This window comes from Notolepis coatsorum (assembly GCF_963971535.1).
Source record: "Notolepis coatsorum genome assembly, chromosome: 1".
Taxonomy (NCBI): domain Eukaryota; kingdom Metazoa; phylum Chordata; class Actinopteri; order Aulopiformes; family Paralepididae; genus Notolepis; species Notolepis coatsorum.
The window spans coordinates 233,674,862-233,694,178 of record NC_140165.1 but is presented as its reverse complement, the minus strand read 5'-3'; the positions used below and the strand labels follow the sequence as shown (position 1 = coordinate 233,694,178).

Sequence of the window (19,317 nt, the reverse complement as noted above, 5' to 3'; positions counted from 1 at the left end):
ACAAGCACGCGTGGAACATGTCTCGTGGACAGACGTGGGCGAATGGGGAGGTAAAAGCCCTGATAGAAATATGGTCAGACGAGCTCATTAAACAGCTGCTTGTGGCCACTCACAAAAACAACGAGGTGTACAAGTTGTTTAGCGAGAGAATGATGAGCTTCAATCGAACAATCGACCAATGTAATGTCACATCAAAGTTAAAAAACTGCATCAGCATTTCAGCAATATATGAGAATAATGTGTGTGCACTGGGCTGCTCCGGGGAATAATGTGGTGTGTGTGTGCGCTGGGCTGGGCTGCTTCGCAGAATAATGTGGTGTGTGTGTGCGCTGGGCTGCTTCGCAGAATAATGTGGTGTGTGTGTGTATGTGCACTGGGCTGCTTTGCAGAATAATGTGGTGTATGTGTGCGCTGGGCTGCTTCGCAGAATAATGTGGTGTGTGTGTTGTGCGCTGTAGAGCTGTCCCCGAAGCCTGTTTTTGGGATTCTATATATCCAATAGAGCGCCCTTTTCGATCATGTGACATTGTCCACCAAACAATTATGTATCTTATTATATATTATATGTGTGAAAGCGACCTAAATGTTAATAGACTTGATGAAGACATTAGCTAGCACAGCTAGTTAGCACCTGACTGTCTTCTTGATATTGTTTGTGAATGTCTACTTTTAACAAACTAATTTAACATTTAGCTAAATATAGTTTAGCAACATCTACATTTCACATTTAGCTAAATATTTAGCATAGCAATCTCTACATTTACTTAATATTTCGTTTTGCGGGTTATGCGTTTAACATTTAGCTAACTATTATAGCCATTGCCTAAATTAAATATTTAGTTAAATGTTTCATCACATTATGATAAAATAAGCCAAATGTTAATGTCATCCCATGTCAGTCATCACTTTTTTTTTTAGCCCCTACCCTAAACGTGAGAAGATGTGACTTGCAAAAGTCGCACAGCTTTGTAAAAGACTCACCAGCAGCTGGAAATGTGGTTGGAAATGTGCCGTTATTTTCGACATGTACAATTCCGCTTTCGGCACGCTATAATAACCATTTAAGCTATTCAACTGTGTCACACAACCCCACTAAAGAGACCCAACCTATAATTATGAGTCAGCGGGGTCGAGTGGCCACCATGGGACCGTTGTGACAACTCACAGAGCTATTAAAAGAGCTGTGTGGCTCTGCAACACATGACAATGTTGTCACAGAACTTCAAAGTTGCGCCATGGCCTGCCACCATCTAAGGCACGCCGGGCACTGGGTGATCCACCAGGACAGAGTCTAAGCATGACCTACTTCTCGAGGTGCTTTGCACTACATCCCTATACTTCATTTTAGCATTTTTGCTGCATTCTGTACTTCATTGTTTGTATTTTGTACTTCATTTTGTATTTTAGTTTTTTTTTTGTTTTGTTTACTGTATGAAGCACAATCTCAGGGGGCGCATACAGAACCAAGCATTTCACTGTGTAATGTACATGTGATGTACCTTATATATCTGTGACAAATAAAACAAAACTTGAAAACTTGAGGTGGCTGTTCCGAGTATGACAGCGTCAGCCAGTCAAAAAAAACAGCCGACATTTTATTTGAATGGTAAATATAATAAACCGCCTTGCGGGATGCGGGCTGACTGACGCTGAGGCGTGTGAAACCCGAAGTATAGGTTATATATCTGGGATAAAGAAGGTTTGGTCGGCTTGATGCACCTGCAGGGCGGGCTGTGACCGCGGGAGATAGAGGGCTCGACGAGGCAGAGATAGCACCGAACAAATGAATGGCAGGTAGCACGGACACAAAAATGGCTCAGTGGTGCACTTCTCATGTTCAGAGGCGTAGTCCCGCTGCATCGTCTTATTGGGTATTCATGATCTGGGCGTGGCGTGTTATATTTACTGACATTCCATAGAGTATAAATAATGTATCGTTTTTATTAGGGAAACAGGTCGCAAATTGTTGACCAATAACAATAAGGCAGAATTCTTGATTTTTCATATCGCAGTCCGCAAACGTCTGCTTTCTGTATAATCATATAAGAGTGGAAGCACTGCGTCATTCATTCACACTGTTCCACATGTGTAAGGATTAATATATGAGACTGTAGCCACATAATCAAACAACGTGTGTATGTGTCTTTGACTTTGTATGCACGTGCCTGGCAGGCTGGCACACTTGATCAGAGTCAGAATCAGAAAGGTCTTTATTACCAAGTAGTTTTTTTGGTGGCAGACAATTACAGTAGAATAAAATAAAAAGGTGGAATAAAATTTAATGCGATATAAACCAAATTTAAATATAAGTACAATAGAATATAATAGAAGTATTAAATTAAGTTTCAAGTTTCAAGTTTCTTTATTAGTTGTCATACAGAAGTACAGAATACTTTTATATAAAATGTTTGGCTCCAGATATTGTGCTAGATAAAAATAGATAAGTATAAAATAAGTATAGTAAGGTTAAAATAGAAGTCAAAGTACGTAGACAAAAGTGTTCAATATATACATATATACAATGTACAATTCAGAGTAGAAAAGTAACTGAGTTACAATACTATATATACTATACAGTACAATGCAGAAATGGGATGAGGTACAATTTAGGTACAATTTACAGTAAGGTGTAATGAGGTATGGGTTGTAGTGCAAATTCTTTGCCAATAAATATAAAGTGTTAAGCAAAAAATTAAGCAAAGAGAGTATTGCACAGCCCTGCTGCTAAATATTCCATACCACTGTATTGTTATTTGATTTATTTGTATTCGAATGAGTGTATAATATACTTGACCACATCGGGCACAGTTGTGTACAGCCCTGGCGGCCTGGCCTAGTTTTATTTGGTAAAACCTGCCCTCTGATATGATGAAACCCGAGAGTGAGGGAGTAATGGGGAGGGTAATACAGTGTGGAATGGTTGAGCAGTAAAGTATGAACAGTGCATTAATGTGTATAATGGATGACGTGTGTTTTCTATAACCATTCGGGGGCAGTGTTCTGTCGGTTTTAGGTGGATATAGTTTTTGTTTGAATATTCATGAGCCAGTCGGGCCACTACGTAGGCTGGCGGAGCTTGTAGGAGCGGCTCGTCCCTCTGGTTCCTCCCCACCACACCGTTCCCTCCCCGGGTGGAGAAAGCATTCTTCCTCCCAGCAGCAGGGGGTTTCTCGCTCTCTCTGCGCACACCGGACCGGATATTCCTGACCGATAAAAAAAAAAAAAAAAAAAACGTTGAAAGCGAGCGAAGGAGAGTCGCCGCCGCAGTCGCCGCGCTCAACCGGGACGCATCCCACTCTCTTATCTTTTAGTTTTGTTTTTTTGTTTTTCCCCTTTTCAGAGATCATTATTTAGGCTGTAGCTCTCCGGTTCCGCGCACTCTGGTTTTCTTGCTGACATGGTAGATTATCACGCTGCCAATAATAATCAACCTCAATATTCGGTCGCCGAGCCACCAGCGATGGAGCTCCATCTACAAGAGAACGACTGGGACCGGGACCTCCTCCTGGACCCGGCGTGGGAGAAGCAGCAGCGGAAGGTGAGGCGCCGAGCCGGGCGTGAGGGAGAGCAGCGAGGAGGGCGAGGGGAACGGCAGGGGAGGGATGGAGGAGAGGTCGGGGACTGACTATGGGCCCTGGTTTTACTGTCTTGGTTGCTCTGTGTTACAGTTGTTACTTACTGCCGAGGTATAGGGGGATGATGATGTGATATACAAAACATATTCGTGTAAATAAATGTGTAGTTATGACAAAAACACCCACGCCTGGCTTGGACTATACTCACAATGGGCGCGTGTGAATGGGGTCGTTTTCCAACAAGCCAGGCGTGGATGCTTTTTGTAATAACTACACATTTGCACTAATGTGATAAACCTGTATTTTCAAGTGGATAACCCCCCCCCCCCCCCAGTTATGAATGAAACAAAGTATCCACTTGTCTCGTGTGAAGCTGCTGTTTTATATTCCAGACGCTCGGTTTCAGCACCTTCTGAGCGATAACACACAACGCCACAAACATAGCAAGTGAATCAGCTCTCGTTATCAGCCCCCTGCTTCGAGGCCGATAATCATAACACTGAGCCGAGTTGCTCTGTTCGGTAGGAGCGTGGAGCTTTTGGAGTCTACTAGCCTACTTCCACTGCAGCTGCATCGAGGCCTTTTCTCAAAACACAAGGCTAACCCGAACCCTCTTGTCCACTCTTTGCTTAAAACCTGCCCTCTGACATGATGAAACCCGAGAGTGAGGGAATAATGGGAGGGTAATTTGAAGTAACATTGCCTAACCGTGTGGAATGGTTGAGGGTGTGTGTGGTGCTAACTAGGCTACGCACCTTATCTATCTGACTAGCCAGATGATTAGCATTCCTTCTAGTGGAGTGACGGCATACCAGGGGTTGAATAGTGCGTTTTCCTTTTATCAGGCTACTTCTATGTTTCCACAGACAACGCTGGTTGTTCCAGTGCCAACATAATGCAACAACAGGTTGAAACTTTCACTCTCCTCCACCCCAGAGCGGCCTACCCTCCTTTGTACACATCATGTTTGTCCACAGAGGACACGCACGGGACAAAGTCCCCCCCCACCCACCCATGGCGAGGAAGGAAAATCTGTCCCGTCAATCATTAACAAATTACAGGCTTGTTCAAACCGGGCCCGTGTTAATTCCCTATGATCTCTATTCTCCCAACCCCACACTGCGGTAGAGTGTTCTAGACTGGACATATAGCACACTGGGCAGTGCCACTGCCATGACATACCCAGAGCCCGGGGACGTTTACCCCAGCCAAATGTGAGCTATGCCGGGTGGGGCGGGGGAAGCAAGGGCAAATTCCTGTGGTGTATTCACCCTTGCCGTGCCAGTTATTGCATAAAAGTTACTGAGTGCCTCCCTTGAAAAATGTCAGAGGGCCATGTGTGTAATGAGTGTGTGAATTTGACTTCTCTTTGTGTCCTGTATGAAGAGGGGGGAACACACGGTCCGTAGCCGTTTGTCTGAGACAGGAGCGCGAGTCAAGTTTGTCCTTTTTTTTTTTTTTTTTTTTTTAACTGTGTCGAGGAAGCTGCCAGTTGTCCGTTTATTACGTTGAGTAACACTTCTCGGCAGCTCCCGGGTGTAACTCGGGTCAGTCCTGCCTCCCTGCCCCGTTAAGTCCAGTTGACTCTCCACCTCATCAGCCTCCCCCAGAAGCAGTGAGTCGTGCCTGACTAACGTGTCATTAAGCTGATCCCCAGTGCCAAGGCATTGACCGCACGTTGAAACATGTCGAGGTACGCACGGCGCCTCCGAGTAACGTCACCGCTTTTTTAAAAGTGTTTTATTGTGACTCTCGGTCGAGGGCTCGAGGCGGCACAGTCCATGCAAGTCCACCGCTCTGACAGTTTTACTGCTGCAGCATTATAGTTCTCATGGCAAAACGGGAGCTGCAGCCCAGTTAAGCGGATAGACACTGTAGTGGAGTTGTGTAGATGCTATGGTAGAGTTAAGTAGATGCTATAGTAGAGGTAGGTAGACTATAGTAAGTAGAGTTGGGTATAGATAGTAGGTTTGGGTAGATAGTATACTATAGTAGAGTTAGGTAGATAGTTACTATAGTAGAGTTTGGTAGATAGTAGAGTAGAGTAGAGTTTGGTAGAGTTGGGTAGATACTATAGTAGAATTGGGTAGATAGATACAGTAGTAGAGTTGGGTACATTTTATAGTAGATACTAGTATAGTAGAGTTAGGTAGATAGATACTATAGTAGAGGTAGGTAGTATAGTTAAGTAGATAGATACAGTAGTAGAGTTAGGTAGATACTATAGTAGAGTTAAGTAGATATAGAGTTGGGTAGATACTATAGAGTTAAGTAGATACTATAGTAGAGTTAAGTAGATACTATAGAGTTGGGTAGATACTATAGAATTAGGTAGATACTATAGAGTTGGGTAGATATAATCAAGATAAAATGATTATTGTGCTGCATGCTGTGTTCTTATTTTGTGTTGTAAACGCAGTGCACCCTTCCTTTACATGTCACATGCTGTTGCTTACTGTATCTTTTCTCTACAGTCGTCATGATAACTTATGTCATTTTAGGATACGGTCCAGGATTGTGTCTGACGTATTCTTCTCTAAACTGACCAGCAACACGCATCGCAGCAAAGAGAGATGCACTGATACGAGTTGTCTTAGTCTCTTGGCAAGTGACTTGAGTTAAGAATCAGCAGGACAGTGTTATCTTGTGTCATTTCCCTATCGTAATGGCTGGTTCAAAGCCGCCGGCCTGTTTGCATAATGCATGGCTATGATTTGTGCTGATCTGTCTTCCGTTGCACACTATTTTAGGATTTATGATTAACACATTTTCAATGGGTTAGGTGTTAGTGTTCAATGTCACATTTCAATCACTCCTTTACCTGTGTTCAGACCACTAGTCTACTCTAGATGACTGTGATCAGACCACTAGTCTACTCTAGATGACTGTGATCAGACCACTAGTCTACTCTAGATGGCTGTGATCAGACCAGTAGTCTAGATGGCTGTGATCAGACCAGTAGGCTAGATGGCTGTGATCAGACCAGTAGTCTAGATGGCTGTGATCAGACCAGTAGTCTAGATGGCTGTGATCATACCAGTAGGCTACTAGGCTAGATGGCTGTGATTAGACCAGTAGGCTAGATGGCTGTGATTAGACCAGTAGACTAGATGGTTGTTTATTTTATCTATTTATTTTATTTAACCAAGTTTGTCCCATTTAGATCCAGGATCTCTTTTACAAGGGAGACCTGGCCAAGAATAGCAGCAACAAAGAGTTTCATAATAAACACATACGACATTACAGATAAAAGTAACATTACAACATGATCAGATAAAACATTTGCACACAGAAAACCTGGTTACAACAGCCTTCACCACCAGCCTTAAATACATGCAGGCTTACCAAGCTTTGCATTTTAAGATCAGACTCAACATTGTTCCAAGCAGTGGGTGCATAAAACCTAAAAGCTTTCATTCACATTTCTGTTCAGACTTTGGGAACAAAGTGCAGAAAGTCCTTCGAACAGAGATGACATTTCCATCGTTCAAATTGAAGAGAGACGATAAGTAAAATCGCCGGAACCATAGCCAAGAATGGCCCTGTATAGGTCAGAACATACCAGTGACTTGAGCCGGCGTGCTCATGAGGAAGACCAGTTCCCTCTTAAATATAACACACAATGGTTGAGTAAGAGATCCACACAGTTTGTAATGCATCTCAGAGCCCCACACAATACACGCTATCCGGCACGTGGACGGTGAGCATTCAATATAGAACACTATAAACGATCACACGCCAGTTTCCCCTTTTATACTTCTGCTTATTTTATGTTTGTGCTTCTGCATAATAAGCCGGGCGGATGACAACATTAGTTGATACAGTTGTACTTGTCTTGCACACAGTGTGGAGGTGCCAGAGTGGTGTTATCCCCATTCTCCTGACACACCCTGCCACTGCCCAGACTTGTAGCGCACACACATGAGCGTGCGCACAGACAGACAGACAGACAGACAGACAGACAGACAGACACTTGCACACACAACCCAGCTTTCCACTGCTGCCAAGGTGGGCAGCTCGGCACAATGTTAGTTTGTTTGGTCCCCGCCCACTTTCACATGCTTTTCATCTGACTGGCACACTGACTCACTACAGATGGCCCAGGTCTGCTTCTGTTGGGATGTGCAGACACACAGTGACACAACTGTGCATTGTTCTACCGTCGGCGCAACAGCTTTGGAATCTCGGATCCTGATTTACCAGTGAGGTTGAACAAGGTTGACCAGACGGCCCGCTCCCCAAACAGGAAGAGAATAAGGAGGCCCTGGAAGTGTCTATATTCTCTGATTGGCTATATATATATATATTCTATTGTCTAAAACGTGATTGGTTGATACCGCATAGCAGGACCGACCTGATTGGAGGGTGTGGTTGATATGGCAGGAATTCGCTCCTCTCCAGGAGTCAGACCTGTAGTCATAGCAGGTGTCCTTATCTATCGGGTTTCTATGGGCTTGGCACTTGTTTGGAAAGAGAATTGAAGATGGTAAGATACCAGTTTTACATGGGAACCATTCAGTCATTCAGATAACACCACTCTGGCACCCTCCCCCCCCCCCTCCTTTCGTCATTTCCGTAGTGACACGTTACAGATTAACCTAGTTCTGTGCCTCATTACTTAGGAGTAAGGTTGCTCCACCTTCAGGATACAAAGTAACTAGCCCCCCCCCCCCCCCAACCGTGAATGAACAATCCTGTGTTGTTGATCCCAAGACCCTCTTCACACAAGATCACTGGATATATCAAGCATGGGTGGTATTATGGGGGGTGGGGTGGGTAGGGTATCGATGGATCATAGTATTGAAATTGCAAAACGATTGACAATCCCATTTTGCTGCAATAAACATTATTGAGGTGAACAGACTAACATTATCACACTAGATGAAACGGATGTTGACAACGTTTTCAATATATCACAACATTGCAATACTACTGTATCGTGACTTAAAGTATCATCATGGTGATATTGCATCATGGGGCCTCTCGTTCTTAATAGCCAACAGTTATATGGATTACAATAGTCTGTATGAATTTAATGAAGTTTGCGCTCAATCGTTGCATCATGGCCACTGCCTGTGTGCAGTTTGGAAGACGCGCCGATGGGGAAATGGTGGTGTTATGTGGTTCCCCCGGCTCCCAGCTGTTCCTGGGTCAGCTGTGGACCAGACCTCAGCCCCACAGCTACACAGCTGACCCTTATCCAGAATCAGCTTGCGTACAACTAACCCGTCAGTCAACCAGCCAGGCAGTGAAAGGACAGAACAGAATGGAATGCAGCCCCTCTGTTTCTCTCTCTCCTCTCTCCCTCTCACCCTCGCCCCCTCTTTCTCTCACTCCCTCTCTTTCTTTCTCTCTTTTCTCCCACAGGCCACAGTGAGGGAGAGTATGCAGGGGGAAACATTCCATTGGTGGCCCATTTTAGCCTGCTAGGCCAGGGGGAGGGGGCTTTTACAGAGGGGCGGGGTGTCCTGTTTTTCGCCCGACAAAAAAAATTGGGGGGGTTTTGCCGGATTGCAGATGTGGAGCTGGCGGGTGGAGCTGGTGGGTGGAGAGAATCTCCTCTGGGGCAAAGGGGGGGGGGGGGGGGGGGGGGGCTGTTGGGGAAGTTGTGTAGTGATGCATTTCCAGAAGGATACAACAGAGATAATAATGTAATGCATCTATAAATCCTCCCGGGAGGTCTCTCTGTGATTGGTCGAATGTGTCTGCCCCGCAAACAAGTGGTTTCAAAGGCGCAAACCTCACCTCAAAACGCCGCGCAGCGGAGGCGTGGCGCGAACACTGAGAGCGTTTAACCCCGGGGTGCGTTTAATATCCATCCTCTGTCGTCCTGCTTGTTTGCGAGGTGTAGGACATGAAGGAGGCAGGCAGGCTGTCCATGTGTTTCTGTGTCGAAGGGATTGTTTCCGGTCTGTTTCTCCCTCACTCTCTAGTCTCCACCCCTCCACCCCCTCTCTCCTTGTGCGCAAGGCGCTATATTTCAGGGGGGGGGGGGTGAGAGAGAGAGAGAGAGAGAGAAAGAGAGCGAGAGAGAAAGAGAGCGAGAGGGGAGAACGAGGTCCGTAAGAGCGTTATGAGAGCAATAAATCCCTTGATGCCCTTAATGGTGGACATGCGTAACCTCGGTTGTCTAGCTAATTGTTGTTGCTTCCTTGCCATTATGCATAGCTGTGCGGATTACCGAACGGCATTTCCCCACTGATGCATTGAAATTGGCGACAATAGGGAACTAAGAATTTCCCCTTTGTGCTTCTGCCAATAATGTTCGAGGGTTCAACTTGAACCACAGACCTCCCTCCTCCCCCTCCTTCCCTCCCCCAATATTTCCGCCTAGTTAAACTCCAGGGCCCTGTGCGTATTATGTTAGAATAGCAATGCTTTACCGTCAACAGTTTGGCTATTAACCCTTTCACTGCCACACAGCAGAAGGTTAACCCTTTACTATCGCACAACTGACGCTCACCGTCGGTTGTGTGATGGTAAAGCCGGGTTAACCTTCTGCCGTGTGGCAGTGAAAGGGTTAACCGGCTGTCGTGTGGAAGTGAAAGGGTTAACTTTCTGTGTATTGTCACAGTGAAAGGGTTAACCGTTTTGGCAGTGCGGCAGTGAAAGGGTTAAGTCATAGTGGAGTGGATGCCGTCATGTCACCCCGACCAGTGATCCTAGATCGCTTATTATGGCGTTCTTCAATACCGGTGTGTGTGTGTGGGTGTGCCGGTGTGGGCACGGTCCCGGTGATCGTACCGGGTCGTTTCACGCTCCTTGCCGGGCAGACGAGTGACTAAAAGAAACGGGAGTGCACGTTCCGTCACCATAGCGACGCTGGTCTGACCGCATTGTTGGGAAAGTCGGCGCGGCCCACAAGAAGCGCGATACAAGTTTTGTACCCTCTTTACTCTCCTGCTGGCCTGCGATTAAACGCCCCAGTAGACCGCTATGGAATTAATCCTGATCCTCGAGTGTGTTTTTTGTCCTCCTTTTACCTGGTATGATGTCCTTTACGCTGCAGAGGAGAGAGAGAAGGGTCTCCTGCTACTCTGTATCACCTGCTGCTCTGTATCTCATTCTACTCTGTATCACCTGCTGCTCTGTATCTCATGCTACTCTGTATCTCCTGCCTCTCATTTCCCACGACGCCCGACCTTCTCGCACGCCTCGCCTGCAGGTGATGGACCCCGCTGCCTCGTTGTGCTTCATCCTCTGCTCTACTTCAGTTTACACACAGAGATGATGGCGGCTCGGCTCGGCGCCAGCTGTTCTCCTCGTGGCTTGTAGGGCAGAAACATTTACGTCATCACACTACGGCCAGGCCATTAATCACATTTTTCCGATTACGATTTTGGCTTCCCACGATCATGAAAACAAGATGATCAGGATAAAATGATAATTGTGCCGCACGCCGTGTCGCTCGAATTGTCTTGTGTTGGAAATGCAGCGCACCCTTCTTTCACAGTGATGTGCCCCCCCCCCCCCGCTCAAGCCCAAACGGTAGTTTCAGCTCGCCTCGTATTGAGACGGAGGAGGGAGCGAGCCACGGTGCGTTTCTCCAGTTATTTTGAAACGTCTTTGGTAACTTGTAGAAGATGACAGAAAGGCAGCCTTTGTTCGAGAAGGAAGGTAAAACTAATTCAGGCGTCGTCATGATGTTCTCAAATCAACGAGTAAGCGCGTTTAATAATCGTGATTTCAATAAAATAATTGCCACTATGATTCTTGCCGTAATCGAGCAGCCCTAGTGGGTTGTGAGGTGAGTCAGACCTGGGTTATCTTAACCCTCCTTTTTGGCATCTTTCAAAAATGCCAGAAATCAAACCCAGGTTGGCCTCTGCCAATAGAACCTGGCGTAAATGCTCTCTGTGAAGGCGGCATTAGAAAGTCTTGACTCATATGGAGCCAGGCAGGTTACATTTTTTTTTTACAAGCATCTGGAAGGAGCTGTAATAATCACCACTGCCTTCTGAGTCGTTAACGCGTTCCACGGATGATGCTGGAAGGGAGACTGTTGGTGATCTACCGCGTATTAAGATGACGGACGCATGGCGATCACGGGGGAAGAGCCGAGAGCACGGCCCTTGGTGCTCGCTCTCCCCTCGGAGCCCATGTGGTTCCTATCTGCAGCGGCGTGTGTCAGCGTTTTGTATACGTAACTTTGGCATGAAAAACTATGGCTGTAGTAAGTGTGTACTTGTGTACATGGCATATGCATGTGTGTGTGTGTGTGTGTGAACATTTACAGACTCAGGGTTTGTTGGAGGAGGAGGGGTGTGTGCTAGCATCCAGGCTATGCTTTGGAAGAAAGGAATGTGTGTTTAGGTGTGGTGGAGCAGTGTGTTTAGATGCCTGTGTATGTGTGTGAGGGGGGGGGGGGGGGGTTATTATATTGTGTGTCTTGTCGAGGGGGTGGGGGGGGGGGGGGTGGGGGGTGGTATTGAGTCCTTTCCACTCATTCACATGGTGGTGGTTCCTCTGCCTGGGGCAGCTGGTAAACACCGTTTGGTTAAATAAACACGGCCCTCCCTCTAGTTGCATGTTTCAGCTTACGGAACCAAGTGTGTGTGTGTGCGCGTGCGTGCATGCATGCTCCGGCCCGTGTGATTGTGTGTGTGGGACTGTAAGCTGTCTGTCCAGGTCCTTCCTCTGTGTCGCAGCACGTTGCAATTCTCACAGTGGTGTCACCGTGGTCGTAGTGTGTGTCTATGTGTGCAGGTAGTGTGTGTCTACAGCGTGCAGGTAGTGTGTGTCTACAGCGTGCAGGTAGTGTGTGTCTACACTACAGTGTGCAGGTAGTGTCTTCTGCAGTGTGTGTGTGTGTAGGTACACTAGGTACTGGTAGTGCAGGTAGTGTGTGTAGTGTGTCTACAGTGTGACTGTGTAGGTAGTGTGTCTACAGTGTGTAGTGTGTGGCTGCAGTGTGTAGTGTAGGTAGTGTGTGTCTGCAGGTAGTGTGTGGCTGCAGTGTGTAGGTAGTGTGTGTGTAGGTAGTGTGTGGCTGCAGGTAGTGCGTGGCTGCAGTGTGTAGTCTTAAGTAGTGTGTGTCTACAGTGTGCAGTTGGTGTGTGTGCAGGTGTTGTGTGTGTTTCTACAGGGCTCTGCTACAGTTCTGGCCTCTGCAGGTGGTATTTCTGGCAGCACTGCATCAGAACAGTATTGTTATTCAGCACCTGAATGAGGAGAGAGTGAAACAGACGCTGAACGTACGAGAGAGGAGATGAAAGGGCAGAAAAGAGTGAAAAAAAGGCAGGAAATGAAAGAAGAGTGTTCCTCTGAAAACCTCCTCTACTGCCGTCACCTCTGCTAATGCTTTGACTCAGGAACCTGACACCAGATAGAAACGTAGCCTGTTCCATTACTAGAGTACCTTTTATTCATCATGTCATAGAAGATCCAGTCATAATCATGACTCAGGTAGTCCGTGTTCTGCTTTCTGTGCAGAGACTTGTTGTTAGAAATGTTAGATTTTTTTAATGGAAAAATAATTAGGCTATTATTTATATTAATTAACCCTTTCTTTGGTCAATCCTCCTTCCAATTTGCTGCTCCCAGCAGTTGGAACGAGATGCCAACGATTTTGAAAATGAACAAATTGATGCCCCTCACTACTTTTAAGTACTCTATCGGAGTTGTTGACACACACCTGCAACTGTCACCCAGCCTTTTAACTATAATTTCTCTGTTCTGCTTCATGTATTGCATACCTTGTAATTTTATTAGTTTGTTTGATGCATGTTTTAATTATTTCCCTTACCTCTGATGTATGTATCGTCTTGTCTCTTTTCTATTTTTCTTTGTCCCTCTTCCCTGTTGCCCTTCGAGGGGATCAGGGGACCCCTTGTCCTCTCACCACACTGTCATTGTAAATAAGAATTTGTTCTTAATTGACCTGCCTGGTCAACCATTTTAGACAAAATTGTATCTTAAGAATCCCATGATTCAATAATGGATAAGTAAATAAACAATAAATATGAGTATATTACGCAGCCCTGTTATACCTCTCGGCTCAGATGAATGGAGAGTGAGATGTGCCTCACACACAACGTTTGTGTAGTTATCTTTCTTCCAACATGGCTGCTTGTTGTAACCACTGGCTTTCAAAAGGAAATGCGGCTCATTTCTATGCAGTGGTGGTACTCTCTCCAGTGGACTCTCTGGTGGCACCTTGAGAGGCAGAAGGCTCGCTTACGTCCGTATGACGACCGGCACGCGGCTCTTATCCCTCACTTCCACACACCGACTTGTGATTTATTAGTGATTCAACAAACTCTCAGCGCTCGTGATTCAGCGCTCTCTCAGATTTATTACCGGCATGATAGATATGATGCCCACCGCTGCTGCTTCCTGTATGATAGTCTTCTCTGGAAGAGAGGCGAAATAAATATTGGTAGCCGTTTATCTTTAAGGCCCTTGCTTCATCAGTTCAATGCTACCGTTACCCCCTCCAGAGGGTTACTGGAAAAGATTACACTCCTCCACATACAAATTTATTTGGAATAACAAACCACCACGTATAAAAAGATCCACCGCACAGAGAAATAAAGCAGACGGTGGCATGGCAGTTCCAGATTTTTTCCAATATTTTAAGGCGTACACATTAAGACCATTGACAATATGGTTTGATCCCCAAGCATTAGTATTAGGGATGCCCCGATCACGTTTTTTGCCACCGATACCGATCACCGATCGTCGTGAGCCATATCGGCCGATACCGATCCGATACCGATCGTTTTTGATTAAAAAGATTTTTTTTTTTCTTTTTTTATAAAATATATATATTATATACCAGTAATTAGACTTGTACTTGTATTATCTGCAAGACATCGCCACCACGCAACAAGCTCCACTGTCTGTGTGTACTCTAGTAGCCTCCAGCTACGGCCAGGATTCTCCGGAGCTGCAGCTAGACCCTACATACTCGAGTAGCCTGCAGCTACGGCCAGGATTCTCCGGAGCTGCAGCTAGACCCTACATACTCGAGTAGCCTGCAGCTACGGCCAGGATTCTCCGGAGCTGCAGCTAGACCCTACATACTCGAGTAGCCTGCAGCTACGGCCAGGATTCTCCGGAGGTGCAGCTGGACCCTATTGATCAAATTCAACAACATGCCCTCAGCTCGAATATGCATCGAATGAGTGTTATAAAACATTGATATCAGGAGCTATCTGTGGCTACTGCTGGCCGGCTATATAACGTTGATACAGCGCCTCTGTGAACTATTTAGTTCAGTGGGACATTTCGTTTTGAACAGTGAGCTGGCGTCAGCTAACATGAGCTAGCTGAGGTATCAATGATACACGTCTCTATACTAGACTTGCTGGAGAGTTTGTTGATGTCAGGAGCTATCGGTAGCTGGCCGGCTAGATACCGTTCGGTTAGACAATGCCTCATCATGTATTGGACTGGAAGTGAATGGTTGACTGGGTCATTTTGTAACGGTAGCTAAGCTAACGTTAGCTAAGGGAGACGCCGTCCTCCCGTCACACGAGACTAGACTAATAGACCCGTGTTTACATGCGCGCTGGAGGGAGGAGCAGACGCCGCACAGCTCCCGGAACTCCGAACTCAGCGAGACGAGCGAGTGAGATCGGTTTTGACGCTCGGTGAAAATAAAGCATTATCACCGATCACCGATCGCATATTTATACTGATTATCGGCCGATAACGATCGGTGGCCGATCGATCGGGGCATCCCTAATTAGTATCCTGGAGAAAATTGGAAGAAAACATAGTAGCCCCACATAGACTGAAGGACATAGCACACACTAAACTACCAATCAAGCATTGTGAGCGGAAATTTGGCCCCATAATTACCCATGCGATCCGGAAATGGCGTGAAACACAAAAAAAAATATCCTAACCCACAAAAATGGCACAATCACACTCCCTTATTCAATAACAATGCACTCTTAATTGAAAAACGTCCTATAAGATTCCCTATATGGGAAGAGCAAGGCATACACTCATTAGGGGATGTTTTTAACAACCAGGGTTTTTGTAGTTATGGAGAAATATGCACAAAATGTAATCTCACAGAGTCCACATGGCTTTTTTACATACAGTTACAGCTATGTTTGAAGTCTCACGGTGTTCCATTAGACATACCAGTTGAACACCACAGATACCACAAATTCTTCTATGAAAGAGACATCGAGAGGTTTTGTATCAGGTTTTTATTATCAATTACTAACGTCCTCGTATGAAACCCTCCAACTAGACTCTGTCTGGAGGAGGGATATACCAGACCTGGAAAGTGACTTTGATTGGCAAGGAGCCTGGGCAAATGTCCGTCTTACATCAAGGAACCCGGACCATCAACAAATCAATCTGAACTATATTCACAGGACATACTTGACTCCTATAAGACTGAACAGAATGGGTCTTAAACAAGACTCAAAATGCTCCCAATGTACAAATGGAGACGAAGGAACATTTATGCACATGTATTGGGACTGCCCACCAGTTAAGGCATTCTGGAAAGATGTGACCCATCAATTATCAAAACTCGTATCTTGGAATATACCAGTACACCCCTCTGTATTACTATTGAATGATGTTTTTGAGTTTGCAGTAAATCCACAGCTAAAGAGATTGGTTTTATCGGGTATCACAGTAGCTAAAAAACTGATCGCATCACGCTGGTTTCAACCGGAAAAAATGTGCCGGAAGGTTTGGTTTCTTACATATCTCGATGTGATTTATCAAGAAATATCTACAGCAAGAATTCTGGGACTCAACGAATCCAAAATGTCAATGTGGTTAGAAGTGGTGGAGAGAATAAAAGCTAGCTTATAATGGTGGTGTCTGGTTAGGAGTGGGGGATAATGGAGGTACTATCCAAGGAGGGGTCCGGGAGGGGGGGGTTCGAGCTGGAGCATATGTGTGTAGGGTTTTAGATAATAGGTATTAGGAGTATATCGGTATTAGGAGTATATCCTGTATAAGACATTGGTACAATTGGTAATTTCGTTGGATATACACTGTATACGGTCAAATATTATTATATACTTTTTTTTGTTTTCTGCTACTGTACTTGCATGTCATTTTAGCCACCTTAATTGTTAATTTCATTATGCATTGTGTGTTGAGTACTGACTTTTAGCAATTTTGTTTTGCAATAATAATAATAAAAAAAAATAAAAATAAAAAAAGGCCCTTGCTGGGAAATTACCACCTTATATCACAAGATTGGATTGGATCTACGGACTCCTGAGCATGACGTAAGAGCAAAATGGCTGCCGTGCACTCCATAACTAACTACGCCGTCTGACTCCGCATATCCATAACATGACTTCTGTGTCCGTGACGGCACCGTCTGCAACCCTGTCATTACTCAAGAAAATAGACTTGGATATAGGCTACACCTACAGAGCCACACCTAGACGGGTTCCCCCCCCCCCCCCCGCAAGCTTCACTTACTGAGCTGTATGAGTAGCGGAGTGTAAGTGACAGGCCATGACCCATATCCCACAGCACACACACACACACACAAACATATATATATATATATACACACACATATACATACACAAGCTGTGTCTCAATTCAGCTTAACTGGGAATCTCCGTTCAACATGAGGTTTAACTATCGTAAACCAATCGTCCTGCTATATTCCTTCATCTGACATCTGACATCTGTAATTTATCAGTCTCCCCAGTTAGTACTAGCTAGATTAATACATTTAGTGGAAGTGGCAATAATCTGGTTAAAATCCTTGCTTTATTCGTCTGATTCAGATGACGGCCATTTTGAGCCTCTTTTGGTCCATATTTAAGCATTACATCACACGCAGGAGTGGTTTGTGACCAATAAACCATGCCTAGGGGTGGTTGTTAGGCCCGAGGCGCAGCCGAGGGTCGTTAGACCCCCCTAGGCATGGTTTATTGGTCACAAATCACGACTGCACGTGGTGTAAAGCTTTTATACAACTGCCAGATTCATCCAACCTTATTTCTATACAATAAACACACATTAATCGAAGATTTATTGAAAAAACCATCCGCCAGAAAAAGTTGTTCCCACAACTCCATGTGGAAGCAGCTTGAAGTGCATCCAACCAAACTAACACATCCAACTGTGTATTATTGGAATGATTGAGAGAAGTTGCCTCATGTGGAAGCAGCTTGAAGTGCATCCAACCAACTAACACATCCAACTGTGTATTATTGGAATGATTGATTGAAAATTTATTAAAACGTTTTCTTTGCCCTATAGGAAAAAAACGTTTTCTTCGCCCTATTTTTTTATTTATTTCTTTTAGCCTAAACTTAACCAGTTGGAAACCAGGGGTACAGTAATAAAATTAGCAATCAACCAATCAATCAATTCAATAGACCATGCTCACTTAAAACAGCGCTGCTTCTCTCTCAGTCTGACTCCCCCGCTGTTGCAGACAGGAGTGTGTGTGTGTGTGTGTGCGTGTGTGTGTGTGTGTGTGTGTGTGTGTGTGTGTGTCACAGTGTGTGTGTGCGTGTGTGTGTGTATGTGTGTGTGTGTGTGTGTGTGTGTGTGTGTGTGTGTGTATGTGTGTGTTTGTGGGTACGCCAGCGTCGGACAGTGTGAGAGAGAACGCTGCAGTCGGAAAGTAGGAAGGAAGAAATTTAAATCAATCAATTAATCTATCAATCAATCCGCGATTTTTCTTTTGTTCTAGATTGAGTCAAGACCCATCAATTACATCATCCAACATTGTTTAAAATACTAACACGTTCCCCTTGACAGAATCGCTTTATATTTAGTCGTTATGACGCTATCAACATATCCATTTGTTAAAGATTATTGTCCGCCATCTTGTTTTTTCCGACGGAGTGATCCGGCGGAGTGATGTGATTCGGTGGTGGGCGGGTCCTGGGACCAGGAGCGTGGATTATGAAGGATACATACGTGTAAATGGACTGTTTCAGCCAATCAGAATAGAGAAATTTGCATGCCGTTGTATAAATGGACATACGTGTGTGGCGTGATGCAAGGGCTTCCCCCGACCCTTTGAAATTTTGGCACCAAGAGGATTCCTCCTTTTTTAAATGGGCTTGCGTCAGCCCCAGACCGTCTCATTTAACGACGCTCAGTTCAACCTTCGCTCTCCACAAAGGACCGAAGGATAAGGCCCCTGAATTGAGGGAGAGAGGGAGAGCGACGGAGAGAGCATCTGGAGTGAGGGGTGGGCAGCTGGACCTGGGGCTTAGCATGGTACAGATGTAGCCTTCATCCAGCCTCAGCCTTTCCTCTCAGAGTGGATTAGACTGGCATTAGCCCTGTGGTGAGAGGGCCAGCCACAGTCTCAACCAGAGGACTAGTAGGTGCAACACTGCACTGTTCTGCCCTCGCATAGCAAGACCCCAGCCCCTCTCCACCACCATACAACATCTGCTAGCTCACTATTCAGCTGAAAGCACTCTTCCATACTTTAGCAACCTTTGACCCTGCCTTATTGACATTAGTGTGCTTTGTCCTTGTATGAATATTCAAGATCTTCTAGCGTCCAGACTCCAGACACACGCTTGTAGAAGTCATACACCAGTCAGTTTCTTGTCTATTAACCCCCCCCCCCCCCCCCCCAAATTAATGACTATTCAGCTAAAGTCATCAGCTGCTGTTCAAAGTTCAGGACCCAACATGAAGTAGTTGTGTATATGTTTGTAGGAACATCTCTCACGTGACCCCAAACGGGCGTACGCCTCGACTGAAGCCGGGTAACTGCTTGGTTTAGTGTGACATCATGGCCTCAGGTGTTCAGCCCACTGCTTGGCTG

At 45.4% G+C, this 19,317-nt stretch overlaps 1 protein-coding gene across 2 annotated transcripts in view; it reads left to right on the top strand.

Moving 5' to 3' along the window:
- The first annotated feature begins 3,148 nt into the window (after positions 1–3,148).
- The window catches only part of LOC311238291 (alpha-actinin-4), a 98,248-nt gene continuing 82,079 nt past the window's right edge, over positions 3,149–19,317 (top strand). The window contains exon 1 of one of the 2 annotated variants that reach the window (XM_084326318.1): positions 3,149–3,538. In XM_084326318.1, coding sequence (XP_084182444.1) covers positions 3,398–3,538 — 141 coding nt within the window. In that variant the 5' untranslated portion in view covers positions 3,149–3,397. The remainder of the gene's footprint in view (positions 3,539–19,317) is intronic. The other variant, XM_084326317.1, reaches the window with a different exon arrangement.